At 44.6% G+C, this 12,987-nt stretch overlaps 1 protein-coding gene across 15 annotated transcripts in view; it reads right to left on the minus strand.

The window, feature by feature from the left end:
• The window catches only part of LOC144035049 (nuclear factor 1 B-type-like), a 60,225-nt gene that overhangs the window by 44,434 nt on the left and 2,804 nt on the right, over window positions 1-12,987 (minus strand). For all 15 annotated transcript variants that reach the window (XM_077544391.1, XM_077544399.1, XM_077544390.1 and 12 more), the window contains exon 2: window positions 11,815-12,346. In XM_077544391.1, coding sequence (XP_077400517.1) covers window positions 11,815-12,346 — 532 coding nt within the window. The remainder of the gene's footprint in view (window positions 1-11,814; window positions 12,347-12,987) is intronic.

The following is a 12,987-nucleotide window of genomic DNA, read 5'->3' on the forward strand; positions in this document are numbered from 1 at the left end:
GTTTAAGCAGCAAAATCAACTGTTTTGTATCCATTTCAGCGGGCGGCCATTTTGCCTATTGACTGAAAATGACACAGGTGCTCAGGGCTCAGAAAACAACCAATCACAGCTCAGCTTCAGAAAACCGATGAGCCGCGATTGGCCGTTTTATTGGCCATTTGCACTGACGTCACGTGATCACGTGACTGCCCTATGACGGAAGGCGGAAAAAAATGATTGTTGAACGGAATTGGACGTGACCCGGAGCGACTTAGTGACTGTTATTTTACAAATTAAAAGTTATTATTGCCCATAGACCCATGGAATCTACTACTTCAACCAAAGTTCGCCTGTCGAGTCGGGACTCATAGAGCGTGATATTTACTTAAGGTGGAGATCACTAGTTTGAAAACAGCCCCCTACCTAATGTTGCTTGCTCTTTTTACCAAGTTAATCAAATCGCCGACTTTGCCAGAATTCACAGCGCACGACCGATATCATTATGTAGTCAACGCCGTCTCGTCCTTCCACCGGGGCTGATTCAAAAGCTTGTCGCTGGCTGAGTCTCTGGGACGAGATGCTACGCTCATGCCGGGGGAACAATATACATCGTAACGCAAAGGTAAAACTTGTTTATCATGCTAACTGACTTATTTTGACACAGTCCGTTCTATATTGAAAACGCTGTGATGATGTTATGTTATGTGTATGTTATACATGAGACAAAATCCCCCATTATTAAACAGTCAAATGCACTTAATAGTTTTAAAGAAGGTGCATTTTAAAACTAAGCTGTGTGTTCGTGCAGTTGGAGGGGAAGCTAACTATCTGGCTCGTTAATGTGATTTGAAACACGCAATTCGACACCTGTTACAATCTTTGTTAGAGTGTGCGCTTACTAGTAAAACTGTATAAACATTTATCTACTAACCTCGCAAAAAATAATCGCTGCAAAATCCGTGAATATTTTGTGGGCTGCCAATCCTTTCTGTTGATTGCTGCTGTTAGGAGGTATGCGATAAAAAGCAACATTTGGTATTCTGTACAACCCGCCGCAAAGCAAGATACGACCATTTTATAAGATAATCAATTAGATAAAGAACTGTACGAGATTCAATGGTTTTAATACAGGCAAAGTGGCTCTTTTGCCGTCCAGCGTCTCGTAGGGGGGCGGGGGGGCGGGGGGGGTGGTGGGGGGCGTTCCCTAGTGATGGGAAAATGAAGCTTCATGAACCACTTGCAAATTTTTACTCCTCTAGATGGCGCTCTTGGTTTAAAGATAAAGGCAAGTGCAATGGAAATTGATTACGTTTCAAGAGCACTCTTAAGGAGTAAAAAAAATATATATATCGCGAAGTGGTTCATGAAGCTTCATTTTCCCATCACTAGCGTTCCCATGAGGGCCGTGACGTCAAGTGCAAAAGGTCAATATCGTATTGTCAAGAATTTTGGGGTTGACCTTTAAGATGTACAGAAACACACGCACAATTCACTTAGGTTACTGTACTGTACTTGGGTACAAAAAAAAAAAAATCACACAGCCTTATGCATTTGGGCTCAACATGCGCATACACACAAACTTGGGTTCAGCACACACACACAAGTAAACAGTCTTTATTGAGACATGAGTGCTTGTATAAACATCGACAAGCCCTATTGAGAGTCCGGGGGCTGCGGTGAACAATCCGGGGGGAAAGTAGCTGGACGTTCCTCATGGACGGTGTGCACAAAATCCAATTATCAGAGCCACGGCATTAACATTCCAGCAGTCTGGCAGGTGACGGCTCTGTCTTTTCACCCCCGCCACCCTTACACTACCAGCATGAGAGCACACAGTCGCTACTTTAACAATACGCGCTCATACGCATGCGGTCGGGCCCCCTCCGCCCAGTTCCTCAAAGTATTGAGACGTACATAAGACGGGGAGAAAAGGGAGGGAGGCGGCAGTCAATGGGGCATTCTTTTCCGCTCTGTCTCAGGGTGAGAATATGTTGATCGCTGATAAAATCGCTTTGATTGCCATAATAGGGGGAAAGCGCCGGTTTTGTTTTGTGCCCCCTCGCCTTCCCAAACAGTGCGAGCTTTGTACGGCCCCCGGGTTTGTCGCGTACGAGGCTGCGTCGGAGGGGAAAGTTCAACCGCCGAAGACAAACAATGTTGCTCTTCCCGACGGTTTACATAAACACATGCGCGCTATTCATTAACGAGCGCCACTGTACTGGGGGAGACGCTGCTCAGGGTGTGTTTGTGGCAGTTGTTTGAAAGTTTGTAATTACCCAAACATCTGTGCTGATTTCGGTTAGCTAGTCTATGGTGTTTCACGTTATATGCTAGCATTAAGCTAGTTTGTTCATGATCTTGCTATGCTAGCGGTGTAGCTGCTCCGTGTATGTTACAGTGGCAGTTGTTTGAAGGTCAACATGAGATGTTTGGCTAGGTTTTAAAAAAAAATAGATTTTCCCTTTCAAGCCGATATAGATTCATAAAACCATTAATCGATTGTTTTATATATCTCTATTCCCATCAATTCTTAAGAAAATAGAATTTTAAAGGCATTTTTTTTGTATCTTACTATTTTCTTGAAATTTACTGTTCACATGAATTTAAAAGTATTTTCTTAGATTTATAAAATACCTGACTTATTGCACTTTTCAGAATTCAGAATCTTTTTAATTTATTTTTACAATTACTAAATTGGATTATGAAAATATTTTCATCTCATCCTTGCTGATGTCAATGTTAAGTGATTATAACACATGTTACTTTCATTAATAAACTAAATCATTTGACCAGTTTTTGCCTCCGCAGAAATTACTTTAGATTTTAACATATGTGGATATTTGTGGAGTTTTTATCACGTACTTCACATTTAAGAAGATTTGATGTGCCATAATTAATCGAATCTAATTGAAGTCTTGTGAATTGAAATCAAATCGATTAGAATTAGAATCAATACCCAGCCCTAATGAGATCCATGCAAATTTTCATTAGCCAGTCAATAGTGTTTCACATTATGTTAGCATGAAGCTATTTTGTATATCTCACCATGCGAGCCACAAATTTGTGTTGTTGCTCCATGTGTTACATCGGTAGTTGTATGAAGGTATATAACCACCGTGACATCTATGCTAATTTCTATTAGCCAGTTGATAGTGTTTCACATTACATGCTAGCATTAAGCTATTTTGTTAATTCCACTATGTTAGCAACAAATGTGAATGTGTTGCTGCTCCGAGTGTGTTACATTTGCAGTTGTTCGAAGGTATATAATCCCAGTGACATCAATGCTAATTTCCATTAGCCAGTCGATAGTGTTTCACATAACATGCTAGCATTAAGCTATTTTGTTAATTCCACTATTTTAGCAACAAATGTGAATGTGTTGCTGCTCCGAGTGTGTTACATTTGCAGTTGTTCGAAGGTATATAATCCCAGTGACATCAATGCTAATTTCCATTAGCCAGTTGATAGTGTTTCACATTACATACTAGCCCTAAGCTATTTTGTTAATTCCACTATGTTAGCAACAAATGTGAATGTGTTGCTGCTCCGAGTGTGTTACATTTGCAGTTGTTCGAAGGTATATAATCCCAGTGACATCAATGCTAATTTCCATTAGCCAGTTGATAGTGTTTCACATTACATGCTAGCATTAAGCTATTTTGTTAATTCCACTATGTTAGCAACAAATGTGTATGTGTTGCTGCTCCGAGTGTGTTACATTTGCAGTTGTTCGAAGGTATATAATCCCAGTGACATCAATGCTAATTTCCATTAGCCAGTTGATAGTGTTTCACATTACATGCTAGCATTAAGCTATTTTGTTAATTCCACTATGTTAGCAACAAATGTGTATGTGTTGCTGCTCCGAGTGTGTTACATTTGCAGTTGTTCGAAGGTATATAATCCCAGTGACATCAATGCTAATTTCCATTAGCGAGTCTGTGGTATTTCACATTAAGCTAGTTAACTCCGTTTGGTGTTTACACATCCAAAGTTGAATCACATTTTTGTTTTATATGTCAGTCTTACAGTAAACAAACAGAAACAAACAGCTTGACGCAAACCAAAATTCAATTACAGTTTGGGAAATACTGCATTAACACGCGACACACACAGACGCAGCGCATGTGAGTGTGTGACATCCAACGCCACTCACTGCATGCCGTCCTGCTCAGTGCCCTTGTCAGGTCCTATATATACTGCACTGTACGCATACATCTGGCCCCTATGCTGCTCCCTTCCATCTAATCAGCCAGCTCGCTGCGCGGAATACATTAAGAAAAGTGTGTCTGCCTGCGACCGATCAATAGCTTCACCATTGACTTGTCCCCCCTCCGCCCATTTTAATGTCTGCAGCATACTGTATGAGGACATACTGACTAATAACAAAAGAGGTTTATCTTCTTTGCATAATGCATTTGTTTTTTTAAGACTGTTTTTGCATCTTGGTTGCCATGTTCATCAAGTATCCCTCAGCCTCCTCCGCCGTCAACACTTAAGTGTACCTTTTTTTTTTCCCGCCGCGCATGAGCTCAGCCAAAGCTTCCTACTCAAAATAGTTGGCAATGCATTCACGCCGTCTGCCAGAGATCACACCCAGACCATTTTCACTCTCCCCGTTATCCATTTGTTTCATTCACGTCGCGCAGATTTGGCAGAGGGCCCCCGATCATTCTGCCTGACGGCCCGTCGACCGGTCGGCGCCCTTTGTGTGCATCTCCAAGTCCAGTTTTTGGCATTTGACGTATGAAAAGTGTGGAGGTGATTGAAATCTGATTTGACGGGACAGGACGCGCTAGTTCTCAGAATACCTACAATTATGGATTCCATGAAGTTGGAAAGTCTCACAAAATTATCTTTAAAAGCCGAGGTGGTCAGTCCATAAAACTCGTGTTCCATCCCCACCACCCATTTTTGCAATGTTTTTAAGGAGTGTCTTTGGAAAAAATTCTGGACCCAAAAGTTTTACTCTCGAGTTCCAAAGTGTCCCGAGCCAAGCCGTGCATGTGAATTGAGCGAGGGCCTGGCGAGCGGGCCTTAGAAGAATCTCCCGGGGCGGCGTTGGCTCGGCAAACAGGACCAGAGGATGGCTGCGCCGTGGATTAGGGCCCCACAGTGGTCCATTGTTAATTGGGCGCCATGTGTGAAAGCTACAGAGGGATTAGTTTGTACAGCTGCTGCCATTTGTCATAACTGCCCTTAACAAGACACACATGGCAAGCCCGAGTTACAGCCAGAGGTTTGGAGGGAAACCGTCGAGCCGGGATGCACGCAGCCGCAAGTCAAGTGAGGGAAAGGCGCGCGCCGCTCGTCGGACCACAAGTAGGTGGACTCTGCTCACAAATCGCATAAAGTGAGTAGCGTGGGCTGGTAATCGGTCATTATTGGCCCCAGGCATTCGCTGATGAACTCTGAAACGTCTTAAGTTGCCACTAAAGTCCTGTCTAAGAACTGTGAGAAGAACTACAGAAATTGGTGTCAAGGAAGTATGTTAAGACTGGCATGGAGCAGTTTTTTTTTTTTTTTGGTTGCTAGAATCCGCAGCAGTAAGTGTTGGTTGCAGGCCCGTGCACATGTCGGAGGCCTAATTACAAAGCTCACTGGGTAAATGTAGAACACGCTTTTATTGCGCTCACACTTTCACATTTGCGGCTCGGCAAGAAACACATGCGGAGGATTCGGAGTCCGTTTTCGGGAAGTGATGTCGACACCGCCGTGCGCACAAACCTGCGATTCGAATATGCAAAAACGCGCCCACCCAAAAGTACATTTGGCCACGGCGAGACGTTCTTATTGGGCCCCACTTGGGTGTTGTCGAGCTGTCACGGTGACGGGCCGTTACTGTAGGGCCGTACAAAAGACGAGACAACCATCACTCTGGGCCAATGATCGACCCTGTCTGCTGTGAAAGGACTTTGATGGGACAAAGCAGGCTGTGGGGGGGGGGGGGCAGAGAAGTCAGGGTCTCCTGGGCAACCACTCCGCTCGTCTGTCCCTGCTTAAAGTTCCCCATTTGCACCCCACCTACTCAACTACCCCCCTCCTATTTTTCTTCCCTTCATTGGTTGTCCGAAAGGCTTCTTTCCTGGGTGAGAGGGGACTGGCTTTTGCGAGGAAGTCTACTGCTTGAGGGGGTGTTTTTGTTCCAGATCACACCCCAAAAAAAAACAACAACGTATATTCTTCTTCTGGTTACCTTGTGGCCGATGGAAACCTTTCAAGTTACTGCTGCTAAAATCGATGAAAGTCATAAAACGATTCCAGTGGTGAGAAGTAACAATACCACCGTTTTAGTATTGGTCTACTGAAGAATGAGAGTGCAAGTACTTGCCACCTCTGCTTGGGGCAAACATTTCCCCGCCTTGGGAGAGAGATCATGGAGAGGGGACGCGGGGAGAGCCTTTGTACCCAGGACAGTGAGGTACAGTGTAATGCCTGGGTTAGGGGTGAATGTGGCCATTTGTCTTCATTTGGGAGGACCGGCAGACAGGCTGGGGGTTGGAGGGGGGGGGAGGTCTATCCGGGAGGAGTGGGAGGTGCCGGCCCTCCAGTCAAGTGGCCTCGGGGGGATTTTAAATGCATTCGGGGTCCTCCCCAAAAGCCTGGGAAAGTGCGGGGAAGCTGAGATCTTAACCATGGACTAATGACACAATCTGCAGTCCTTAACCAAGTGGAGCCGCGGAAAGCAAAACGAGTGGAGTCTCCAGCTGAACGAGACAAGAAAAGCCTTTTCAGCACAACGTCTGCGCCTTTTTTTTCAAAGAGAAGCCACGTACGGTTGTGTGTGTGTGTGTGACACAGACAAATTAAACACACAGTTGTCGAGGAAAAGAAGGAGTTGTAAATTTTCCAGGGAGGGAGAAAGAAAAAAAAAAAAGGGCACCCACATTTCTCCGCGGCCTCTGCTCAGAGTTGCCTTGTTTCCATGGAGGTTTATGTACACATGGCTCACCAAAAGAAAGGGCTAAGGAGGTAACAGGGCCCATTTAAGCCTTGAGGTATTTGCTGGAGCAAAAACCCCGCTGCTAATAACACAAGCTCCACACTGAGCCGCGCCGCAAACCGGGGATGGCGTTTGACAAAAGAGCAGAAGATCACAAGCATCCGGCAATGAAAGACGGGCGAGAAGAGCAAGGGAAACGCATGCAAGAATGAAAACCAAAATAGCTCCTGGGTTAAGAGGAAAAAAGATTGGGAAGACATTGAGTGGGAAGCGGAAATCAATAAGGCAAGCGGTGAAGCTGGGAAGGCGTTCTAAGTGGATTAGATTGAGGGAATGTGTTCGATAGGTTATGGCTCTGAGATAGAAGGTGGCCAGACACCGCAGGCTCTATTGCATACTAATAAGGAAGCCACAGTGGAAGCTAAGCACAGGGTTGCGCAGTTCACTCTGAAAAGCTTTTCTGTACGGCTCAAGTTTTCCCCCCCCGCAGGCTTCCGACTTTAATGTCTCGCTCATTGCATTCGGAATGTTCACAACTCCAAAACATCCATCTCACCAAAAAGAACACGAAAGGGAGCTTGGCTCCGACCAAAATTGGGAAGTGCGCTTAATGCTGCTTCATAACAGCAAGTTTGGTTTCACACTTCTGGCAATAGACCAGGCGGCCTTCTCTCTGGCCCCGGCGCCTTGGACCCGGGACAGCTGTCAAGGCCCCGGGGGTTGCCGCAGATCAGGGACATGTGCGTCCCCGTGGAAAGGGAAGAAGAAAGGGATGCAGAATGCGAACTACGCAACAACACGGCACGGTGGTCAAAGAGATAAGATAAGATTCACTGATTGTCACACCCGCCTAAGTGGGACGAAATTCGTTCTCCGCATTTGACCCATCCCCTGAGGGAGCGGTGAGCAGCAGCAGCAGCAGCTGCGCTCGGGAATCATATGGTGATCTAACCTCCCAATTCCAACCCTTATTGCTGAGTGTCAAGCAGAGCGGTAATGGGTCCCATTTTTATAGTCTTTGGTATGACCCGGCCAGGAATTGAACCCACGACCTCCCAGTCTCAGGGCGGACACTGTACCACTATCTCACTGAGCTAACGCGTAGCATAATGTTTGCGTACGCGTTGGCGCTCGAGTCCACTGGTTTAGGGCAAGCTTTCGGATGATGCGCAGGTTTCTCTTGAGTTTGAAGAGTTTTTCTGTCGCTGTTGATTGCCAATGAAGTTGATTTCAGGGGACTTTCCTGTTGCTGTTTGGATCACGGATCTCCCGTTCAAGGATGCACCCTAACCCTAACCCTAACCCTAACCCTCAATAAGGTCAAGTTCAAGGGATGCTGTTGGCTACAACAATTGTTTACCTGTTGCTGTTTGAAGACCAACTCTTTAAGCCCCCCCCCCAATGCTAACACCTACAACCTTTTAAGGCGGACAACCCAAATCTATGAAGACAAACCCCAATGCCTGTTTTTTGGTACCCTTGGCACCACAGTTGCACATAAACCTAAGCCCCGAACTCTACCCTCTGACCCCGCTCAGCTTGTCCACGCTGGACAGGCCGCGAGACAATCACAGACTACACATTGACAAACCATTCACATCGATAGGCAATTTGGAGTTTTAAAAGAACCGAACGTGTTTTTGGAATGGAGGTCAAACAGGGTCAAACCCCCACACGCAGGAAGGCTGGAGCTCAGTTACGAAACCCACAACCTCAGAAGGGTAAGGCATTGTGTGCTAACCGCTCGCCCTCCAAAAGGGGTCAACAAGGCAGGCTTACAAAGACAAGTCACTTTTTCTTAACCGATCTGTTGTGCTCAATTAAACTTCACAGGACACCCTGCCACATCTCTTTGCAAGGGGTCACGGCCCCCGGGGGCCAAAGGTTAACCCTGGGGCTTGTTAAACACGCTCTCCATTAACACGGGCAGACGTGTGTGCACAAGAAATCCATCCATATCCACAAACACACAAAAAAAAAGGAAGGTAATGATGTTTTATGGTGGTGTTAATGTTTGGTGGCGGAATACCCGACTTCTTTACTGTCATTTTTTTTTTTTACGGTCTTTATCGCAGATTTTCACCTATTGCAGGTGGGCCTGGAACATTTCGGCTGAGATAAACTGGAGTTCACAGTCTATGGGAATTGTGTTATGAATGATTGCAGATAGGACCGTGTGTGTGTGTGTGTGTGTGTGTGAGTGAGAGAGAAGCTTGCATTGAAGCTGCCAGTTGGCACACTGAATGCCACACAACACATCACAACAGCCCCCACCTAACCCCACCCAACTCACTCCCCAGCGGGCATTCATCTGGGCCATACACAGGGGTGCTAAACCCACCCGTGTACCCCCCCCCCCCTTCTCTGCCAACCCAACAACCGCACTTGAGTTTTGTTTTAGAAAAAACAAAAAAAAGCTCGCACATCGTGCCCTGGACGGAGGCGGCATATTTGCGTTTACACAAAAGACGGCGACGACGGCTCCGGAAAGGACAAACAAACAAAAAAAAACTTGCGCCGGCTGCATTGCGGATGCCAAGCGACGAATCAAAGGCATGCTGCAGGAAGACAAAGAGGGTTCGATGCCAACATCCGAAAACCTCCAACGGCTCACCGCCGGTTTGGTGGGCTGCCTGCCTGCCTCCTTGGCACGGCGCTAAACAAAATGGCGCCGCACCACACGCTAACACAATATGGCCGCATTGTCTGGAGTCGGGCCCTAAAGATAAAGAGACCGCGACATTTCGACCAATGTGACCTAATCAATTGGTTCCTGTAACGAGACGAACCTTGAGATTGTGTGGATGCAGAAAAGCATCAACACATTTCTCAACTGATTCAAACCGTTCCAATTTAAAAAAAAATCACCTTATTCAGGAAATGAGGGCATCTCTTTTTCACATTCCCCAAATTCCAGGTTTTCCGCATTTTACACCCACCAAAACAGCCTTTCAAGTGATTGAGACATTAAACTATAAAAGTACCTCATCTTTTCTTTTGCTAATTCAAACCATTCAGAACATCTTGGGAACCATTCCCACATTCCCAAAATTCCACACTTTTTCCATAATTTTTATTTTTATTTTTAAATTTAGGAGATATTTTACATACAGCTGCTCATTTACCTTCTACTTCCAAAGTTCTTGACCCGTTCAATCTACTCCAACTTTAAAACGTTCATTTTTGTTCATTGCATTTTTTACAGGAAAATTCCCAAATTAAGATGTATGTGTTAACCTCATCCATCCACATTTCTTGACTGATTCAAACCATTCCAGATCACTCAAGACGTCTGGGAATCCTATTTTTCACATTCCAAGAACTCTGAAAACTCCCCCAAAATACATATTTTACACATTTACCTCCTCCTTCCATGTTTCTTGACTGATTTAGTTTTCAATGTAAAATGAACAAATTAAGACCGTAAGACACACATTTACCACATCTTGGACTAATTAAAATCATTCCAACTTCAAAATGTTAAGATCATTCAGGACATTTTGGGATCGATTTCCCACCTTTCAAGAATTCACCATTTTTTACATTAAAATGACCAAATTAAGACTTAGTACAAATGTGTAATTTGTCCTATTCACATTTCTTGACTGACTTAAAGCAAAAATTCCTAAATTCTTCCCAAATTCCCAAATTAAATACTTTTTTTTTTTTACCTGCTTTTTCATCTGATTCAAACCATTACAAGTCCATCAGTCTACATTTCAACAATTCAATAAATTGCACATCATTTTAATTTGGTGTCAGCTTTTCAGCATTCACACGCAATTTGTACACAAACCGCATTCTCCGTTTTAAGAAGAAGTGCGTAAAAAGGGGCCTATTCAAGTTTGATGTTGCGCAGCGTTATGCATGCAGCAGATGCAAAGCGCAAAGAGAAAGCGCTGGCATCATCCCACAAAAGACACAAAAGAGGCTCCGATGCCAACCCCGGTGCCAGTGGCAACCATTCTTGTGGGCGCACCGTGCCTTCTGCTTTCCCTGGTACGCATCAAAACACAAAATGGCGGCCGGGCTTTGGCCACAATGAGCGACCGTCGCGAATGTTTTTTTTTTTTTCTCCCTTCCCTTCCCCGTCCCGAAAGCCTCGAGCATTGATGGAATGGAGCGAATCATCGGACAAAAAAAAAAAAAAAAGAGAGCGGGGAAAGGTACAAAAAGACAAATAAAATGTGCTGCATTTTTGCACTTTGAGGAGGCATTAAATTAAAATCAGGGCACTGATAAGATCAAATACTCCTCATACTTTGCATTTTGTATACTGTATATACATATATATAATATATGTACGCATGTGATATATACTTGTAGTATATACACATAAAATAATAATTTAAATTTATTTTTTAACCCTTCAAATTCCAGTGCACAACATACAGTATGGGCTGGAAAACAACCTCCGAAATAATTCATTGATATATTCTCAATAACACCTTTATTTTTTTTTTTGTGTTTGGACAGCCATTAAAGGGTATCTGCACTTCCTAAAATCAAAATTTGCTCCATTTTCAAAAAATATATGAAATTGATCCCTGCTAAAAAACATATATTTTTTTTAATCCATGATTCAATTCAGTAAATGATAAGGATTTTTTTCCCATGGGTTTTAATTGGCCAAAAGGGGCAACAATTGGAGTTGATAGGATCACGTGATCAGAAATCGGTGCCGATCAGTATCGGGCGTTTTTTTTTTTTTTCCTGGTTGTTCAAAAAAGGAGACTAAATATTCCCTCACGTCAACAAAAAAAAAGGTGTTTTGGTGTTTTTTCTTCACGATGCATTTCCGAGGTCTTGGATAAAGATGCAAGCCCAAAAATGACCCCCCAAAAAAACAAAGACCCAAGACCGGCGGTCATGAGGTGGGTGGGGCTTACCTTGGTCCTGGACATAGTAGGCGAGGAACAAGTCCAGCTCTTTGACCGAGACGGTGATGTGGTGCGGCTGGACGCAAAGTGCGGGATTGGTGCAATGCGACGACTTGACGAGGCGCTCGCCGTCCGTACTTTCCAGGGGGATGCCTTTGAAGAGGATGACCATGACCAGGTCCAGGCGCCACACTTTGTCGGCCTGCCGCAAGCAGTCGATGCGGCGGATCTTGCCCTTCTGGTCCGGGTTGGACAGCACGCAGCACGGGTGCTTCTTCCCAGTCACGCTGAGCACAAAGTCCTCCCGGTACTCCTGCCGGATGTCCTTGCGTAGCTTGGCCAGCAGCCGGGAGGCCCACTTCTGCTTGACCTCGGCCTTCTCGCTCAGGAGCTCGTCCTTGACGGCGCGCTCCTCGTCCTTGGACATCCGCTTCTCGTGCTTCTTGAAGTACTTGCGCTTCCTGGCCTGGAGGTTGAACCACGTGTAGGCGATGGCGCGGACGTGCGGGAGGAGGGCCTCGATGAAAGGATGGAACTCATCCTGGAAGGGGAGGTGACATGAAAGCAATGGCTTGAAATACATTGTCCAAAAAAAAAAAGTGGAGAATTTGCTTCATTTGGGTTTGGCAAACGAGTATAATTTTTTTTTTCCAAGCATTAACTTGCAACCACAGAAAAAAATAAAATCTTAAAAATGTGAATATGTCACATTTGTCTAAACATGAATGCCCTAAATAAATACAGCATTTTAAAAAAGTTGCACTAGTAAAGAAAATGAGTAGTTCAACTTCCAGGGCTCATGTGCCCGCTCGTGCTTTTTTTTTTTGTGTCTCAAATCGAGTTGTCTAGGTGATGTAAGATGACTTTGGCAAAATGTTTGGAAGCACATACCTCGGGTCAAAAGTTTTTCGACATGTCAATAAATCAACATAAAAGCCGACATCATGTCAGCGATTGCCTTCTATCGGGCTCCTTTCGTGTCACACGTGAAGCGATGTCAAAATGTTCACCATGTTGTAGCCAAGAGACATTTTAAATTACTTAAAAAGATGAAATAAAAAATGAAAATGATCTTAAAGCGGCTCAAAATGTTTTAGGACCATCTGACTGGCATTTTATATTTCTGTGTGCTGTATAAAAATAATATTCCAAATGATCTCTGAAGTACATGAATGAGGCGGT

Source organism: Vanacampus margaritifer, chromosome 15, assembly GCF_051991255.1.
Source record: "Vanacampus margaritifer isolate UIUO_Vmar chromosome 15, RoL_Vmar_1.0, whole genome shotgun sequence".
Lineage (NCBI taxonomy): Eukaryota > Metazoa > Chordata > Actinopteri > Syngnathiformes > Syngnathidae > Vanacampus > Vanacampus margaritifer.